The 16,205-nt window shown below is 44.9% G+C and overlaps 1 protein-coding gene and 1 long non-coding RNA gene across 4 annotated transcripts; both read left to right on the forward strand.

The window, feature by feature from the left end:
* Window positions 1–1,122: 1,122 nt before the first annotated feature.
* LOC131696929 (uncharacterized) lies at window positions 1,123–5,840 on the forward strand. 2 transcript variants are annotated; one of them, XR_009306812.1, is made up of 3 exons: window positions 1,123–1,231; window positions 1,794–3,193; window positions 3,484–5,840. It is a non-coding gene; the product is annotated as an uncharacterized LOC131696929 (long non-coding RNA). The 2 variants fall into 2 exon arrangements; XR_009306813.1 differs by having other exon boundaries at window positions 1,794–3,030.
* Window positions 5,841–6,575: 735 nt separating this feature from the next.
* On the forward strand, window positions 6,576–10,264 carry LOC131696928 (ubiquitin-like protein 4A). 2 transcript variants are annotated; one of them, XR_009306811.1, is made up of 3 exons: window positions 6,670–6,981; window positions 9,116–9,494; window positions 9,755–10,264. XR_009306811.1 is itself a non-coding variant. In XM_058985426.1 (2 exons), exons 1-2 carry the CDS (start codon window positions 6,829–6,831, stop codon window positions 9,863–9,865), a joined length of 264 nt encoding a protein of 87 aa, XP_058841409.1. In that variant the 5' UTR covers window positions 6,576–6,828; the 3' UTR covers window positions 9,866–10,264. The 2 variants fall into 2 exon arrangements, 1 of the variants encoding a protein (XP_058841409.1); XM_058985426.1 differs by lacking the exon at window positions 9,116–9,494 and having other exon boundaries at window positions 6,576–6,981.
* The last annotated feature ends 5,941 nt before the right edge of the window (window positions 10,265–16,205 follow it).

Below are 16,205 nucleotides of genomic sequence, written 5' to 3' on the forward strand. Positions count from 1 at the left end.
CAAACCAAACATAACAACTAATTAAACAGGAATCTGCCTGAAAGACGGGCTGCTTTCGAGTCGTTTGAATTGAGTTTTCTTTCGATGCTGCCCCCGTGTGGCGAGGAGGTGGAACTGTTACGTCATGTCTTAACAACCTGATTGGATAAAATAAGTTATAAAGTAGATGACCTCTGATTGGCGCACACAGTTAGCGAATCAAAACTTAGAATCGCGTTACCTAATTTACATAGACCCTATGGCTGTCCTGCGTGCGGACTTGTTTAAAAATATTTATTTATTATTAATAAAACATTTTCTAATTCACGGGTCCACATCAGTATTTTAAAAATATTATATTTCCATGTTTCTGGTGAATAATTGTTTTCCTAGCGGTCATATTTTAAAACAGAACGTTACTGAAAGAAGGATTTAGAGTCGCTTGAATTGTAGTTACTCTTTCCAAAAGTATATACGGTTGAACGTAACTGTAATAATTTAATAACACACCATAACAATTTTAACCAAGATTCATGACGAAAATTGTATTGACACAGCAGCAGTTTAAAAAATGGACAGCGTTAGATTTTGAAATGTCACTTTTATCAATTGTTCCGTTTTTTAGTGAAGTATGTGGAAAACTGTAACGCAGTGTGTAATTAAATATGTTAATATAACATTATTCAGCAGGTTTCATTCGACTTTATGAAGCAAAAATTAGTTAACACTCACACGAGGGCAGCATGGGATAGGAAATGAAAGCTAAAGCCTTGTCTGTCTCGCTGAGGTTTTCTATCCATTGTAAACAGCAGAGGTTACCGCAGCCGCTTGCCGGAGCCGCTCCGAATTAACGAGGTACAACAAGTATATTTAATTTAATATGTTAGTTTGTGGAAGAAGGAAGCCAAGCGAGGAGGCGTTTGCTATTGTTTTGCAAAGACTACGAGGGACAGACCTCGTTAAACCAGGTGTGTGTTTCTGTATATCAACAGGTCTGTGAGGATGAAGATGTAGTTTCAGTGTTTAATGCTCATCCCCTCACTGTCTCTGTGTTCTTGTCTCTTGACAGGTCTGTGAGGATGAAGATGTACTTTCAGTGTTTAATGCTCATCCCCTCACTGTCTCTGTGTTCTTGTCTCTTGACAGGTCTGTGAGGATGAGAAGGTCTCCACAGTCTGGAGTCTGGTCTCTGACAGGCTCAACATACCTGTCAATCAACAGGGACTCCTCTACAAAGGCAAGGCGCTGGCAGGTAGGCTGAACAGCACAGCACAGCACAGTACAGCTCACTCCTCCTCTCACCCCTCGCCTCACCCCTCCTCTCACTCCTCGCCTCACCCCGGGTCAGTGTGGCACAGCCTGCCTGCTCTTCTGAACAAACACTTCAGCTCTGCCGACGCAGTGAGAGTCTGGAGCAGCTACACAAGGTAACCTGAACACAAACACACACTGCTATACACACACACACACAGACACACACACAGTGAGAGGCTGGAGCAGCTACACAACAAACACAGACACAATAAACACAGACACTGCTACACACACACACACACACAGACACACACACACACACACACACACTCAGTGAGTCTGGAGCAGCTACACAAGATAAATTGAACACATTAAACACTACTACATACACAATCCTAGCTGCAGCACATGCACACTATTATACAAACACACACAGACACAGCTGTACAGTGACACAGAGATGCACACACAATCACAGCTGCAGCACACACACTCTGAAATGCAGGTGTAGAGCAGCGTGTAGTTGTGACTCTGTGTCTCTCCCTCTGCCTCTCTGTCAGGATTACGAGCGGAGGCTGCGCTTGTTGAGCCTGGATGATATGGAGCGGCTGGCGACCCGCATGCTTCACCCTGAGGCGGTGGAGTGCATGGAGCTGTCCTTCCTGGACTGAGGAATACTGCTGCTGCCCTCTCCCCTCTCTCCTCCCCCTCTCCCCTCTCTCCTCCCCCCTCTCCCCTCTCTCCTCCCCCCTCTCCTCATTACTCTCTCCTCCCCCTCTCCTCTCCTCTCCTTACTTTGTTTAAAAGAATAGAAGCACACCCAGTGAGCAAGGCATTGAGCAGCCCCACATCCCGCTTCACAATACCGCTACATATTGACTGACTGTTTGCATTGTGTGTGTTTGGTAAGACAAACCACATTTTCTACTTCTACTTTCTACGATTGGGCAAGTCAGCGGTTGTTTGATAACAGAACATAAAACATCACAGAGCGGGTTGAACTGCATTGCTGCAAATCAAGGCCCTTTAAAATGTGTACCTTCCCAGCTCAGGTATTGCTGAGGTAAAGAGACACTTCCTACAGGAGGACAGGACGTTGTCAAGGAGGGGATGTCGTCACGTGTCCTGAGGGCTTTCTTAAAAACATTGTTTTATTATTTCTAAGCGTACGTTGTTACTGCCTTTTAGCTCTTGAGCATAATAATCTCAATCCCGTTTGAAATGACACTAAGTGCATTTGCATGGTGCAGATGAGGGATGTCGCTTCACTCGAGGCTTGCGTACTGATGAAGATGTAGTTTCAGTGTTTAATGCTCATCCCCTCACTGTGTGTGTTCTTGTCTCTCGCCTGTCCTGTGAGGATGAAGATGTAGTTTCAGTGTTTAATGCTTATCCCCTCACTGTGTGTGTGTGTGTTCTTGTCTCTCGCCTGTCCTGTGAGGATGAAGATGTAGTTTCCGTGTTTAATGCTCATCCCCTCACTGTGTGTGTGTGTGTGTGTGTGTGTGTGTGTTCTTGTCTCTCGCCTGTCCTGTGAGGATGAAGATGTAGTTTCAGTGTTTAATGCTTGTCCCCTCACTGTGTGTGTGTGTGTTCTTGTCTCTCGTCTGTCCTGTGAGGATGAAGATGTAGTTTCCGTGTTTAATGCTCATCCCCTCAGTGTGTGTCTGTATGTTCTTGTCTCTTGACAGGTCTTTGAGGATGAGAAGGTCTCCACAGTCTGGAGTCTGGTCTCTGACAGGCTCAACATACCTGTGAATCAACAGGGACTCTTCTACAAAGGCAAGGCGCTGGCAGGTAGGCTGAACAGCACAGCACAGCACAGCACAGCTCACCCCTTGCCTCACCCCTCCTCTCACTCCTCACCTCACCCCGGGTCAGTGTGGCACAGCCTGCCTGCTCTTCTGAACAAACACTTCAGCCCTGCCGACGCAGTGAGAGTCTGGAGCAGCTATACGAGGTAACCTGAACACAAACACACACACACGCACACACGCACACACACACAGTGAGAGGCTGGAGCAGCTACACAAGGTAAATTGAACACAATAAACACTGCTACACACACAATCCTAGCTGCAGCACATGCACAGTGTTATACAGACACAGCTGTACAGTGACACAGAGACGCACACACAATCACAGCTGCAACGCACACACAATCACAGCTGCAGCACACACACTCTGAAATGCAGGTGTAGAGCAGCGTGTAATTGTGACTCTGTGTCTCTCCCTCTGCCTCTCTGTCAGGATTACGAGCGGAGGCTGCGCTTGTTGAGCCTGGATGATATGGAGCGGCTGGCGACCCGCATGCTTCACCCTGAGGCTGCGGAGTGCATGGAGCTGTCCTTCCTGGACTGAGGAATACTGCTGCTGCCCTCTCCCCCTCTCCCCTCTCTCCTCCCCCTCTCAACTCCCCAGGCAGGGGAGGTGAGGAGAGGGAGGAGAGAGAGGAACCTGCTACTGAGGGAGCTGCAGCTCTGAGGAGAGGAGAGAGAGGAACCTGCAGCACTGAGAGGTCCAGGTTTGAAGCACTCACTCTTCATTACTGATATTTAATTCCAGAAGAAACACAAAATAAATAAAAATCTGTGTTGAAGTCTTTGTATTGGGGTTGTTCATTTTAAATGCCATGTGTTTACAGTTACCAGTTCTACATTAAACAGCAGAAATAATGTTACTGGCTTGCCAGACCCAAGAGCCTTTTCATTTCTCAGGCTAGCAGACCCTGGCCTTGAAAAAAAGAAATGCTGCTGCTGTTCTCCTCGGTTCTGCTTTTATAAACTGGCACCTCTGCATTGTTAACGAGCTTTGTGAAGCAGAGACGTCTTGTGTTAATACAATTCCATTATTATTGATTGAATCTGCTTTTCAAATGCTTGGTGTTTCAAACCGGCTTTAAAATAACCTTTATTATTGAAGTGTGTTCAACAATCATTTAAAACATGAGGCTCTTTCACAAATCACTGTGAGGGCAATGAGAAAGTGAATACGAAACTACCATGAAACTCCTCCACTAAATAAACACATTACAAAATAGAAACAAATAGACGTGCGCATTGAAAACAGAAGAACGCATTGTAGGCATTTCAAAATGAAATATACTGAGCCTCTCCGGGACCCGCCAGGACACAGCGGCGAGCGCTTAACCACAACATTACTGGACAAGCCCGGCGGCTGACCGCCCCCAGCGGCGACCCGAGGAACTCGCAGGATTTCCAGCGTCCTCGCTGATCCACACAAACCTAACGACTCGTTCTCTTCATCTGACGTGAAAGCGCACAACGGGTCTCTTTATAGACCTGGCAGCGGTGACGTCATAAGAACACCACCCACCTCCCCTCATGTGATAGGCTGCTTCTGTTCTGCTTTTCAGCCAATCGGCCATGCAGGGCGTCTTTCCCCCCCGAGTTAACATCGTGACTGTGAAATTGTGTGTGGCTTTGTGTGTTCATGTTACTCTGTGTTCATGTTAGTCCCTCGTCTCTGTAAGCGCTCAGTCCCGTCCCCATTGTCTAAAACAAGCAACGGTACATCGCATCTCCTCTTCAGTCACTGCGTGTAAACTGGAGCACGTGAAGCGTCCTGTCTCCAACGCCATAGAGTTCACACAAACTGTCTGCAAATTAAAAAAACTGTTATATTAAAACAGCCCTCTGTGAAGCACTGACACGAACGTTTCTTTATGTTAAACTTAATGCAATTCCATCAGCTACACTCGTTCATCTGCAATTCAAATGTTTGCTGATTTCAAAACAATACACGCGTCCAAATTCAGATTCCAAAATACATTTTAAAAAAGTTTTTTGAGTGGGTGCGGAGCCAAAGCGCAGGCAAGCAGGCAGTGAGGCACACTGCCCCCTCCTGTGGACACACACCGGTACTACAGCCAGAGGGGAATGTGATGCTGGGAGTCCTAGCAACACTGCAGCCGAATTAATGACGTGTATTATTATGATGATGATGACGATGATGTTTGTAGGAATCACGATTTCTGTGATTTATGACTCATGCTGTGTTGGGCGTCTCGTATTTTTATCAGAGCGATGTCATTTTTCACAGTTTTGGTCGCTCAGCTTTCACGGGCAGTTTCCCTTCCCAAGCTCCAGAGGTTCACAGTGAAAACTGCGAACGCTATCTTCACAAACAGCGACAGACGGGCCAATCGGGGCGGGGACGTCACAAACGCGCTCGAGTCATGCGGAGCCGCCGCCACGGAGGCGCTCGGCTCCCTCCAGTGGACACGCAGCGGTACTGCAGTCGGGAGCCGCTGGAAGATTATTTGATGAATTCCTTACCGATACGTCTATCTCGTGGAGAGAAAGTGGAACGGTTACGTCATGTCCTAAACAATCTGATTGGATAAAAGACAAGTCACAAATTAAGTGACTTCTGATTGGCGAACGCATTTAGCGAATCAAAAGTTATAAATGCGTTACCTAATTTGTATAGACCCTATAGCTGTCCAAGGTGCGCACCTGTTTAAAAATATACATTTATTATTAATAAAACATTTTTTTAGTACACGTGTCCACGTCAGTATTTTAATAATATTATATTTTCATGCTTTTAGTGAAGAATTGTTTTACTATCAGTCATATTTTAAAACGGGCAGTTTCAAATTAGCAAAGAAAACAACGATTTTAAACCGGAACGTGCCTGAAGGAATCAACTGTAGTTCTCTTTTATAGCGGTTTAAAATGTATCTAAAAGTATATACGGGTGTTTGCAATAATTTAATCACAGACGTAGATGTGTGTGTATTTCAGTATGCTAACGTGACGTTTTTCAGCAGGTTTCATTTGATTTTATGAAGCAGAATTAGTTAACACTCAATTCAACCCCTCGACAGCAGTTCTACTAAATGTCCACACGAGGGCAGCATTGGATAGGAAATGAAAGCTAAAGCCTCGTCTGTCTCCCTGAAGTTCGCTACCAATTGTAAAGAGCAGAGGACAGCTCAGCCGGAGGCGTGTGTCTGTGTGAAACGACTTTATTTCATGTGATAAGTTTGTGGAAGAAGGACGCCATGTGAGGAGGCGTTTGCTCTTGTTTTACACAGACTACGAGGGACAGCGCTCGTTAAACCAGGTGAGTGCATCTCGTTTACTTTGTTTATTATTCAGTGCAGTGGTTGTTTTTGAATCCCGCATTTTTAATAACAAATGGCCGTCCGGACCCGCTTGTGACTGTTTGCTGAGTGCCTTTTAATAATGTGTTTGTCTTTGTGAGCTCTGATCAGCAGGGTGCGGTTTCCCCGGCTATATTGACTGGGGGTCATCTTTATTGATTATAATCGTACGTTGTTATTGCCTTTTAGCTCATGAGCATAATAATAATCTCAATCCCGTTTGAAATGACACTAAGTGCATTTGCATGGTGCAGATGAGGGATGTCGCTTCACTCGAGACTTGTGTACTGATGAAGATGTAGTTTCAGTGTTTAATGCTCATCCCCTCACTGTGTGTGTTCTTGTCTCTCGTCTGTCCTGTGAGGATGAAGATGTAGTTTCAGTGTTTAATGCTCATCCCCTCACTGTGTGTGTTCTTGTCTCTCGCCTGTCCAGTGAGGATGAAGATGTAGTTTCAGTGTTTAATGCTCATCCCCTCACTGTGTGTCTGTGTGTTCTTGTCTCTTGACAGGTCTGTGAGGATGAGAAGGTCTCCACAGTCTGGAGTCTGGTCTCTGACAGGCTCAACATACCTGTCAATCAACAGGGACTCCTCTACAAAGGCAAGGCGCTGGCAGGTAGGCTGAACAGCACAGCACAGCACAGCACAGCTCAGCACTCAGTTAAAAAGGATGCATGTTATTCTACATATATCTATTAACAGTAACACCTGCAAACAAAGTGTTTTCAATCTTTTATCATCTTTGAGTTGCATGAAGTGTTTTAACCCTATGCTGCCTACGGGGAATAAACATATCCGGTCATAAACATGATGCCTTTCTGTTTAAACACTTGTAGTTTTGGAACCTTAAATCAGAAATGAAAACCCAATACACCTACAGAAAGGCATTAAGTAGATCTTTCCATTGATGTAATTTATTTTGTTGTGGGGTGATTTTATTTTTATTTTCATATGAGCTACACCTCCCCAAAAATTATCGAAATATGAAAAATAATAAATAATATTTTTAAAAATTGGTCAATTTCAACCTCTTTCCAAGAGTTATATATATATATATATATATATATATAAAAAACTAGAGTATATTGTAGCTGCACAATTTTCCAAGGAATTCAAATCTGAAATCAGAATTGAAATATCTTGCACAGTTGCAGAGCTAGATAAAGTTTTGCAATGCCTAGTATTTTACAAAAATCAACCTCCGAAATGGCAAAGGCAGACCAGGATTAAAACTTGGCAAAAAGTGAGACTGGAAACACTGTTGCCCTGTTTGAGATACAATTATATTTCAGTATAAAAATAAAGAAACAACACACAAGTTATCAAGTAAAATGTTTAATTTTTTTATTTGGAAAAAAAAGTATATTACAAATAAAACTTTGAAATTAAGAATTTTATTTGGGAGGGAGGGAGACAAAAAAAATAAAACGTTCCATATTGTGCTGTATATATTTATTATCAAAACTACCCTGCAGTTGAAGTGCTGGACTGGGGCTCCTCCAGATCACTCTCCTCCTCCTCCTCATCCTCCTGCAGCAGCTCTTCATCAGGGAGGTCCTCCTCCATGGCGTACATGCCCTCGATCTCTTCCTCAGTCAGGGCCCTCCTCCTCTTCAGTGACTGAACCACACGCTGGAGCTGATTGTCTCCATCCATTTTGTGGCTTTCACACACCCACATAAAACATTAAAATAAATACCAATTAATAATAATAATATTAATACTAATATTAATATTCTGCTCCATCCTTTTTCACACACATAAAACAGTAAACAAGTAATAAAATACATGGCTAAATAATAATAGTGACAACAGCTAAATAATGTTTTCTGTTTACACACAGTAAACGAGTAATAAAATACATGGCTAAATAATAACTACAGCTAAATGTCTTTGTTTTTTACATAGGCTACATACACAACGTAAAAATAAAAACTAAACAAGGTGTTTTCCTCATTCTTTTACACATCGAATAAAAAGTTAAATAATAGATGCATAATTCAATAATAACGACTACAGAGAAATAATGAATCGACTAGAAAAAGTAAAACACAGACGTACACAAACGCCTAACTTTGCATCACATGCGATAGACCTGTTAGTTTTGCCTTCTCTCCTGAGGAAAAACAAGTCTAAAATAAAACCGTATGTGAAACTAACTATAAGAAAGATGTTTAACAAAACAAACAAACAAAACAAAACGTGGTGTTGGTACAGTAGCTCCTCTCGTCTACAGCAGTCATGAAGTTAGCCCTGCCCAGCAAGCAAGCACACACACAAGAGACACAGCGAAAACAAAACAAAAATAAACACTGCAGATGTACTCAGCACAAAAAAACAATATCAAGTTGAAAAAAACAACAACAACAATTTGGTTAATTAGCCCAAGTACCTCCCGTTTAGATGATATGTAGATTAGCACTCTTGGGATTGTAAAACTGGAGATACAGAGCTTCGACTCTGCTGTGCACTCAGTCACAATGGCGCCAGCAGAGACTCGCCCTTGTAATCAAAATATTATATGTCCCGCCCACCCTAGCCCTAAACCAATGGTATCATGACAAGCCCCGTAGTCATGGCTATGACTCATACTTTAAAAAAACAAAATTGCTGATTGGACGGCAGAGATATGACGTGTTTTGTCATCGTAACAAAAGTTATGAAATTACACCGAGTCAGCAGCTGAGAGTTAATCTACCTGGTCTTGAATCTCTCCTGTTTCTCCCCCTCCCTCTCTCTCTCTCTCTCAGATGAGCACAGACTGTCACACGACTCCATCGCTCCCGATTCCAAGCTGAACTCGTTGTGACGCCCCCAACAGAGAAAGTGTCACCCTCGCAAGAACAGCACTCCCTGTGTCACCCCTCCTCTCAGACCTCACCCCTCACCCTCGCCTCACCCCTCCTGTCACACCTCACCCCTCGCCACACCCCTCCTCTCACACCTCGCCCCTCCTCTCACCCATCGCCTCAACCCTCCTGTCACCCCTCACCCCTCCTCTCACCCCTCGCCTGACCCCTCCTCTCACGCCTCGCCTCACCCCGGGTCAGTGTGGCACAGCCTGCCTGCTCTTCTGAACAAACACTTCAGCCCTGCCGACGCAGTGAGAGTCTGGAGCAGCAACACAAGGTAACCTGAACACAATAAACACACACACACAGTGAGAGTCTGGAGCAGCTACACAAGGTAACCTGAACACAATAAACACTGCTACACACACAATCCTAGCTGCAGCACATGCACAGTGTTATACAGACACACACAGACACAGCTGTACAGTGACACAGAGACGCACACACAATCACAGCTGCAGCACACACACTCTGAAATGCAGGTGTAGAGCAGCGTGTAGTTGTGACTCTGTGTCTCTCCCTCTGCCTCTCTCTCAGGATTACGAGCGGAGGCTGCGCTTGTTGAGCCTGGATGATATGGAGCGGCTGGCGACTCGCATGCTTCACCCTGAGGCTGTGGAGTGCATGGAGCTGTCCTTCCTGGACTGAGGAATACTGCTGCTGCCCTCTCCACCTCTCCCCTCTCTTCTCCCCTCTCCCCTCTCTCCTCTCCTCTTTACTCTCTCCTCCCCCTCTCCTCTCCTCTCCTTACTTTGTTTAAAAGAATAGAAGCACACCCAGTGAGCAAGGCATTGAGCAGCCCCACATCCCGCTTCACAATACCGCTACATATTGACTGACTGTTTGCATTGTGTGTGTTTGGTAAGACAAACCACATTTTCTACTTTCTGCTATTTTAAAAGGAGCCCAGTTTGGTGCAGGAGGCTTGTGGGTAACAGAGTTGTTTTTGCTGGGGACTGCAGCCCTTCCATTACCATTGCTCGTAGAGGGGAGATTGTTTTACTTTCAAGCCTTTTTCTTTAATAAATCCGGACGTTTGGAAATACATACTGTGTGGGCGTTTCCCTTCTTCATGGCTCCATGCAGCATCCTGTCACACAACAAGCCCTGAAAGGGGATCTATACATATTCATTCTCAATCACCAGGCAGTAATTGCAGCTACAATACAGACACACAACGTGTCACTTTTATTGGCTGAAACTTTAAACTACGACTAGAAGCCTCTGAAGCCTTTTCATGGCCCTCCACCTGTCCTTGATCAGAATGCTGTCCTTCCTCTAAGGGGTCGCTTTCCATGCTAATCTTCCGTTTCCTCTGCAGAAAGGACAGGACAGTGTTCACAGAGCTCCCTTCACTCCCGCAAAGCCAAGACATCCAGGCTCTTGTGCTGCTTTGCTCCCCAGCGCCCGAGTGCTTGCTGGCAGTGCTGAGGCACGCTCACCCTGAACAGCAGCGCTAGCTTTGTCTATTGAGGAAGGCTTGGCGCTCCCGTTGGTTCATCAGTAATAATGATTTAGTGGAGACAGTACAGTGCTCGGGGGGGGGGGGGGATGAAAGTTTACATCAGAATAGAAACTTTGCACAAAGTCAACCTGCTGGAAGTGGAATCATTTCTGCTGCGCAGCTTCAGATTCCACAGCTTGACGAGGAACACAATATAAAAAACACATGTTCCTCTGGAAGCCACACAGTTATTATATATATGATTAGTGTTAACACTCATAGCATTGACCTGGTATCCCTGGTATTTACCTCCGAGCCCTGCTGTGTAACAGGGGTGTTTCATAATCCCTCCTCTCTTCAGTGGCATGAAAGACTGCAACTGTGCAGTCAGCGCCAGGATTCTCAACTCCTGCAGTGCGACCTCTGACAAGGGAAGTGAACCTCATATACAAGGTTAGACAACAAGGCGGTCACAAGCAGACAGGTGGTGCAGTGGGCTAGTTCACTAGCATGCTGTGCTGCTTACCTTGGGGGACTGAGTTCAAATCCAGGTGAGTTCCTCCTTTGTTTTCAAAGACTTGGTTAATTTCTTATATAAGACAATGAAAAAGCAGACTACTCCGTGGAAGTAAGATGGACTGGGTTCAAATCCAGGCGAGTTCTTTGCTTGTTTCAAAGAATGTGTTAATTGAGCTCATATATAGTGTGAACCAAAGCTTTCCTGTGGGAGCTGGTGGCGCAGTGGCTATGCTGATGGCCTTCTCTCCCTGAAGACGGTGGTTCGAATCCTGCTCCCGGAGGCGAGTTCCTGAGGTAAGTAATGCTGTTGGTTGTGAGTCATGGTGGTGGTTGTAAATCTGGGTGTTGACTGTAAGTAATGATGCAGGTTGTAACTAATGATGTTGGTTGTGTCTCCACAGACGGAGGAGGGCCGTGTGCCCTGAAGAGGATGAAGAGGGGGCTGGGGCCCCCGGCCGCAGGGGGAGTGGAAGACGGGGGTGTTGGTACCATGGGGGAAGGAAAAGCAGGAGGTGTAAACATGGGGGAGCAGGCAGGGATGATACCTTGCCTTTTGCCCAGCAATGGGCCCGATCAGCTGAGCTCTAGAGATGATTATAGGACAGAAGATATCTTTAACGCTCCCTGTCAGATGGCCGTGCAAAAGGAATATCCCTGCCTGCCTGCCTGCCTGCTCCCCCATGTTTACACCACCTCCTTCTTCTCCTCCTCTCTGGTACCAACACCCCCATCTTCCACTCCCCCCACGGCCGGGGGCCCCAGCCCCCTCTTCATCCTCTTCCGGCTCCTCTTCAGGGCACACGGCCCTCCTCCGTCTGTGGAGACACAACCAACATCGTTAGTTACAATCTGCATCATTACTTACAGTCAGCACCCAGATTTACAACCACCACCATGACTCACAACCAACAGCATTACTTACCTCAGGAACTCGCCTCCGGGACCAGGATTCGAACCACCGTCTTCAGGGAGAGAAGGCCATCAGCATAGCCACTGCGCCACCAGCTCCCACAGGAAAGCTTTGGTTCACACTATATATGAGCTCAATTAACACATTCTTTGAAACAAGCAAAGAACTCGCCTGGATTTGAACCCAGTCCATCTTACTTCCACGGAGTAGTCTGCTTTTTCATTGTCTTATATAAGAAATTAACCAAGTCATTGAAAACAAACAAGGAACTCACCGGGATTTGATCCCAGTCCCACAATGTGAACAGCACAGCATGCTAGTGAACTAGCCCACTGCACCACCTGTCTGCTCGTGACAACCCAGCTTTGCACAGAAGCCCTTATATCATCCTCTTTATATTATTTGTATGCTTAGACCACTGACCCCTTGTCCTGTTACGTAAACACAAGTCTATCAAAATAGGTAAAGTGTTTGAAAATGAAAAGGAAACTCCTGCTCTGAACCCGCTACCCAGGGAATCACGGGTCTCTGCTCTACCAACAGAGCTATCCAGCCGACTGGCGCTGATGTTGTTTGAAACACATTATTACATTGTGTGGTGAGGACCTGGGGGCTAAGAGGTGATTCTTAGCTTTGTTTAATTTGTGATGAACTGGATTCAAAACCAAACCTTATAAACAGGTAAGTTTAACAATATTTTTGAAATCAATAGATTAACACTTGTGCTTTACATGTGACTTGAACCAACAACCTTGGAAGTCAGAATCCAGTGCTCTACCACCTGTGCTAGCCAGAGAGCTACTCTCTCCTGCTGCCAAATGACCTCCAGTACATTAACTAATGATTTGTACAAAATGTATATCACTCCATTGGAAATATCCAATAAAAGAGTCACTTCTATCATGTCTTTGACAGATGCAAACTACAAGGTGCTGTGAAAACAGAAGATTTCTATCTGTATCCTGGATATGATCCCAGTCTCTCAAGGGAAAGAGCATTTAAGCACAGGGAATGACCCCACTGCACCACCTAGCAGCTGTCCCTGATGTTAGATTTACATTGCCTACAAGGTAAAATAACCAACTTGAAAAAAAAAAAACAAGAAAAACATGCACGTTGCACGGGGTTTGAACCACCAACCCTGGGAATCAGGGCCCTGTGCTCTCCCAACTGAGCCATCCTACCAGCTGTACTGCTGCAGTCATTTGTGACTTGAACTGGACTAATGATCTGTACAACATGGAGGTGATTACTGCCTTGAAAATATCCAATAAAAGAGTCACTTCTGTTGTATCTGACAGATTCAAACAAACAGACGCCGTGGAGAAACAAAACAAGCACACAACACAAGACTTCAAACACAACGCTGGGGTTTATTTATCAATTCTTTTTTAAGTCTCTTAATCAGAGAACACCAGTCATGCTGTGCCATTGAATTGTGGGTCTGGTTTTAAACTCAGTTCACTTGTCCTGTGAACTGGCTTTGAACCCAGACCTCCAAGGTGAAAGGCAGGCAAAGCTAGTGAACTAGCCCACTCCACCACCTGGCTGCTTGTGACAAACCAGCACTCTAACCTGGTATATGAGATTCACTTCCCTTGTCAGAGACTGCACACGCATGCAGAGTTGCATGCCACTGAAGAGAGGAGGGATTATCAAACCCAACCCTATTATACGGCAGCTCTATAAGGTAAATGAAACAATATTTCTGAAAATGAGGGGAAAAAAACATAACGTGTGTTTCATGTGGGACTTGAAACAGCTGTTAAGAGAATCTGAAGCCGATACGCTACCAACTACACCAATCAGAAAGCTCTCAAAGCACCTCAGATGCTCCCCAGTATTTGAATTCTTCATGAGTGCAGCTGAGGGGTTGCAAGGATGCTGAAATAGACCAGCAGCACAGACCCCCTGCTGAGTTTACCTTTAACATTACATCAAAGATTCTGGAACAATAAATGTAAAAAATAAGGCATTTAACATCACATTGCATTTTTCTGCCAAGGTTTGAACCCTGTCCACCAATAATCACATTGATGCAAACCTAACCAACCAGACTCCTGTGCTATCTATCGGCTTAAGGTGGGATCGTGTGTGACATTGTCTATAAGGTTCATTCTTTAAAAATGAAAGTACAACAACAGTGCACCAAGTGTAACCCACACAAGAGAAGCATGCAATTCCTCGTTATTCCACTGGTCAGCGTGTTTTTTAACTTTTTTTTTAAATGTAAATGTTTTTCATGAAAATATCACTTTGTTTTTTGACAAAAAAAAAACACAACATTGAAACGCACTAGGATGTAAACAGTGGACTAATAAACCAATAACTCGAACATTTAATAATACAAAATAATAAAATCAGTGTGAAATGAATGAAAAACGACTTAGGCATACTTGCAGCAGTAGGAGGTTATGGATTCTGAAATCTCATGACCTCCTACTGATGAATGTATGCTCAAGACTCCACCCAGCGACGGAAAGAGGTAATGCACGTCCAAAACCATACTGAGCCAGCCAGAGTGCTGAGAATCACACAAAAACCAGACGCGCTCAAAGGCCCAGGCGGGGTGCCTGAATCCAAACCATACCGAGCGAGCCAGCCAGAGAGCTGCCGAACACCACACTGAGCTGCACAGCACGGCTTCAATTCATATACCGAGCGAGCCAGCCAGAGAGCTGCCGAACACCACGCTGAGCTGCACAGCACGCTTCAATTCATATACCCAGAGAGCCAGCCAGAGAGCTGCCGAACACCACGCTGAGCTGCACAGCACGCTTCAATTCATATACCCAGAGAGCCAGCCAGAGAGCTGCCGAACACCACGCTGAGCTGCACAGCACGGCTTCAATCCATTCTGTGTACAATAAATACATTGGGGCTCATTTCCTGCATTTGAGGACACCAGATCAGACAACTGGACCACCTTGCCCGCTTTCGTGGCACTTGCTTTATCAATAAGGAGAACATTTTTGAAGAGAAAAAGAGGAATATACACATGCAATCAACACCTGGTGGGTTTGAATCCAGAATTCTAGGAAACAGAATCCCACACTCTACAGGTGAGCTATCCAGCCTGCTTATGAAGGGGCCTGGTCAAAGCATTATTACATGTTGTGATGTAGACCTGGGGAGCCATAAACAGCTTGAGAGAGACTTGTGACAAAATGGATTTAAAACCAAGCTCACAAAAGGTCAAAATGAATTTATATGAAGAACAATATACATGCGGGACTTGAACCCGCTACCGTGGGAATCACAGTCCCCTGCTTTACTGACAGAGCTATCCAGCTGACTGGTTCTCCTACTGCGTGAAACACATTATTATATTGTGTTAATTTGATTCACAGCTTCGTTTCATTTGTGACTTGAAATGGATTCCAACCCATCTCACTTCCACGGAGTAGTCTGCTTTTTCATTGCCTTATATAAGAAATTAACCAAGTCTTTGAAAACAAAGGAGAAATGCACCTGGATTTGAACCCAGTCCCCCACAGCAACCAACACAGCATACCAGTGAACTAGCCCACTGCACCACCTGTCTGCTTCTGACGAGCCGGCATTGCAGAGAAGCCCTTATATCACCCTCATTATATTATTATTTGTATGAAACGATGTCCTGTTATGTAAACCCAAGTCTATCAAAATGGGCAAAGTGTTTGAAATGAAAATGAAACACAAACCCTTAGTAAGGGTTTCATCCCGCTACCATGGGAATCACAGTCCCCTGCTCTACCAACAGAGCTATCCAGCTGACTGGCTCTCCTGCTGCTCTACCAACAGAGCTATCCAGCTGACTGGCTCTCCTGCTGCTCTACCAACAGAGCTATCCAGCTGACTGGCTCTCCTGCTGCGTGAAACACATTATTACATTGTGTGGTGTGGACCTGGGGGCTAAGGGGATTCTCAGCTTCGTTTCATTTGTGACTTAAACTGGATTCAAAGCCAAACCTTATAAACCTGATAAATCGACAGATTAACCAATGGAAATCAGAGTCCAGTGCTCTACCAATTGAGGCAGCCAGACAACTGCTCTCTCCTGCTGTCAAATGACCTCCAGTACATTAACTAATGATTTGTACAAAATGCAGATCATTGGAAATATCCAATAAAAA

This window comes from Acipenser ruthenus, chromosome 13, assembly GCF_902713425.1.
Source record: "Acipenser ruthenus chromosome 13, fAciRut3.2 maternal haplotype, whole genome shotgun sequence".
In the NCBI taxonomy this organism is placed as follows: Eukaryota; Metazoa; Chordata; class Actinopteri; order Acipenseriformes; family Acipenseridae; genus Acipenser; species Acipenser ruthenus.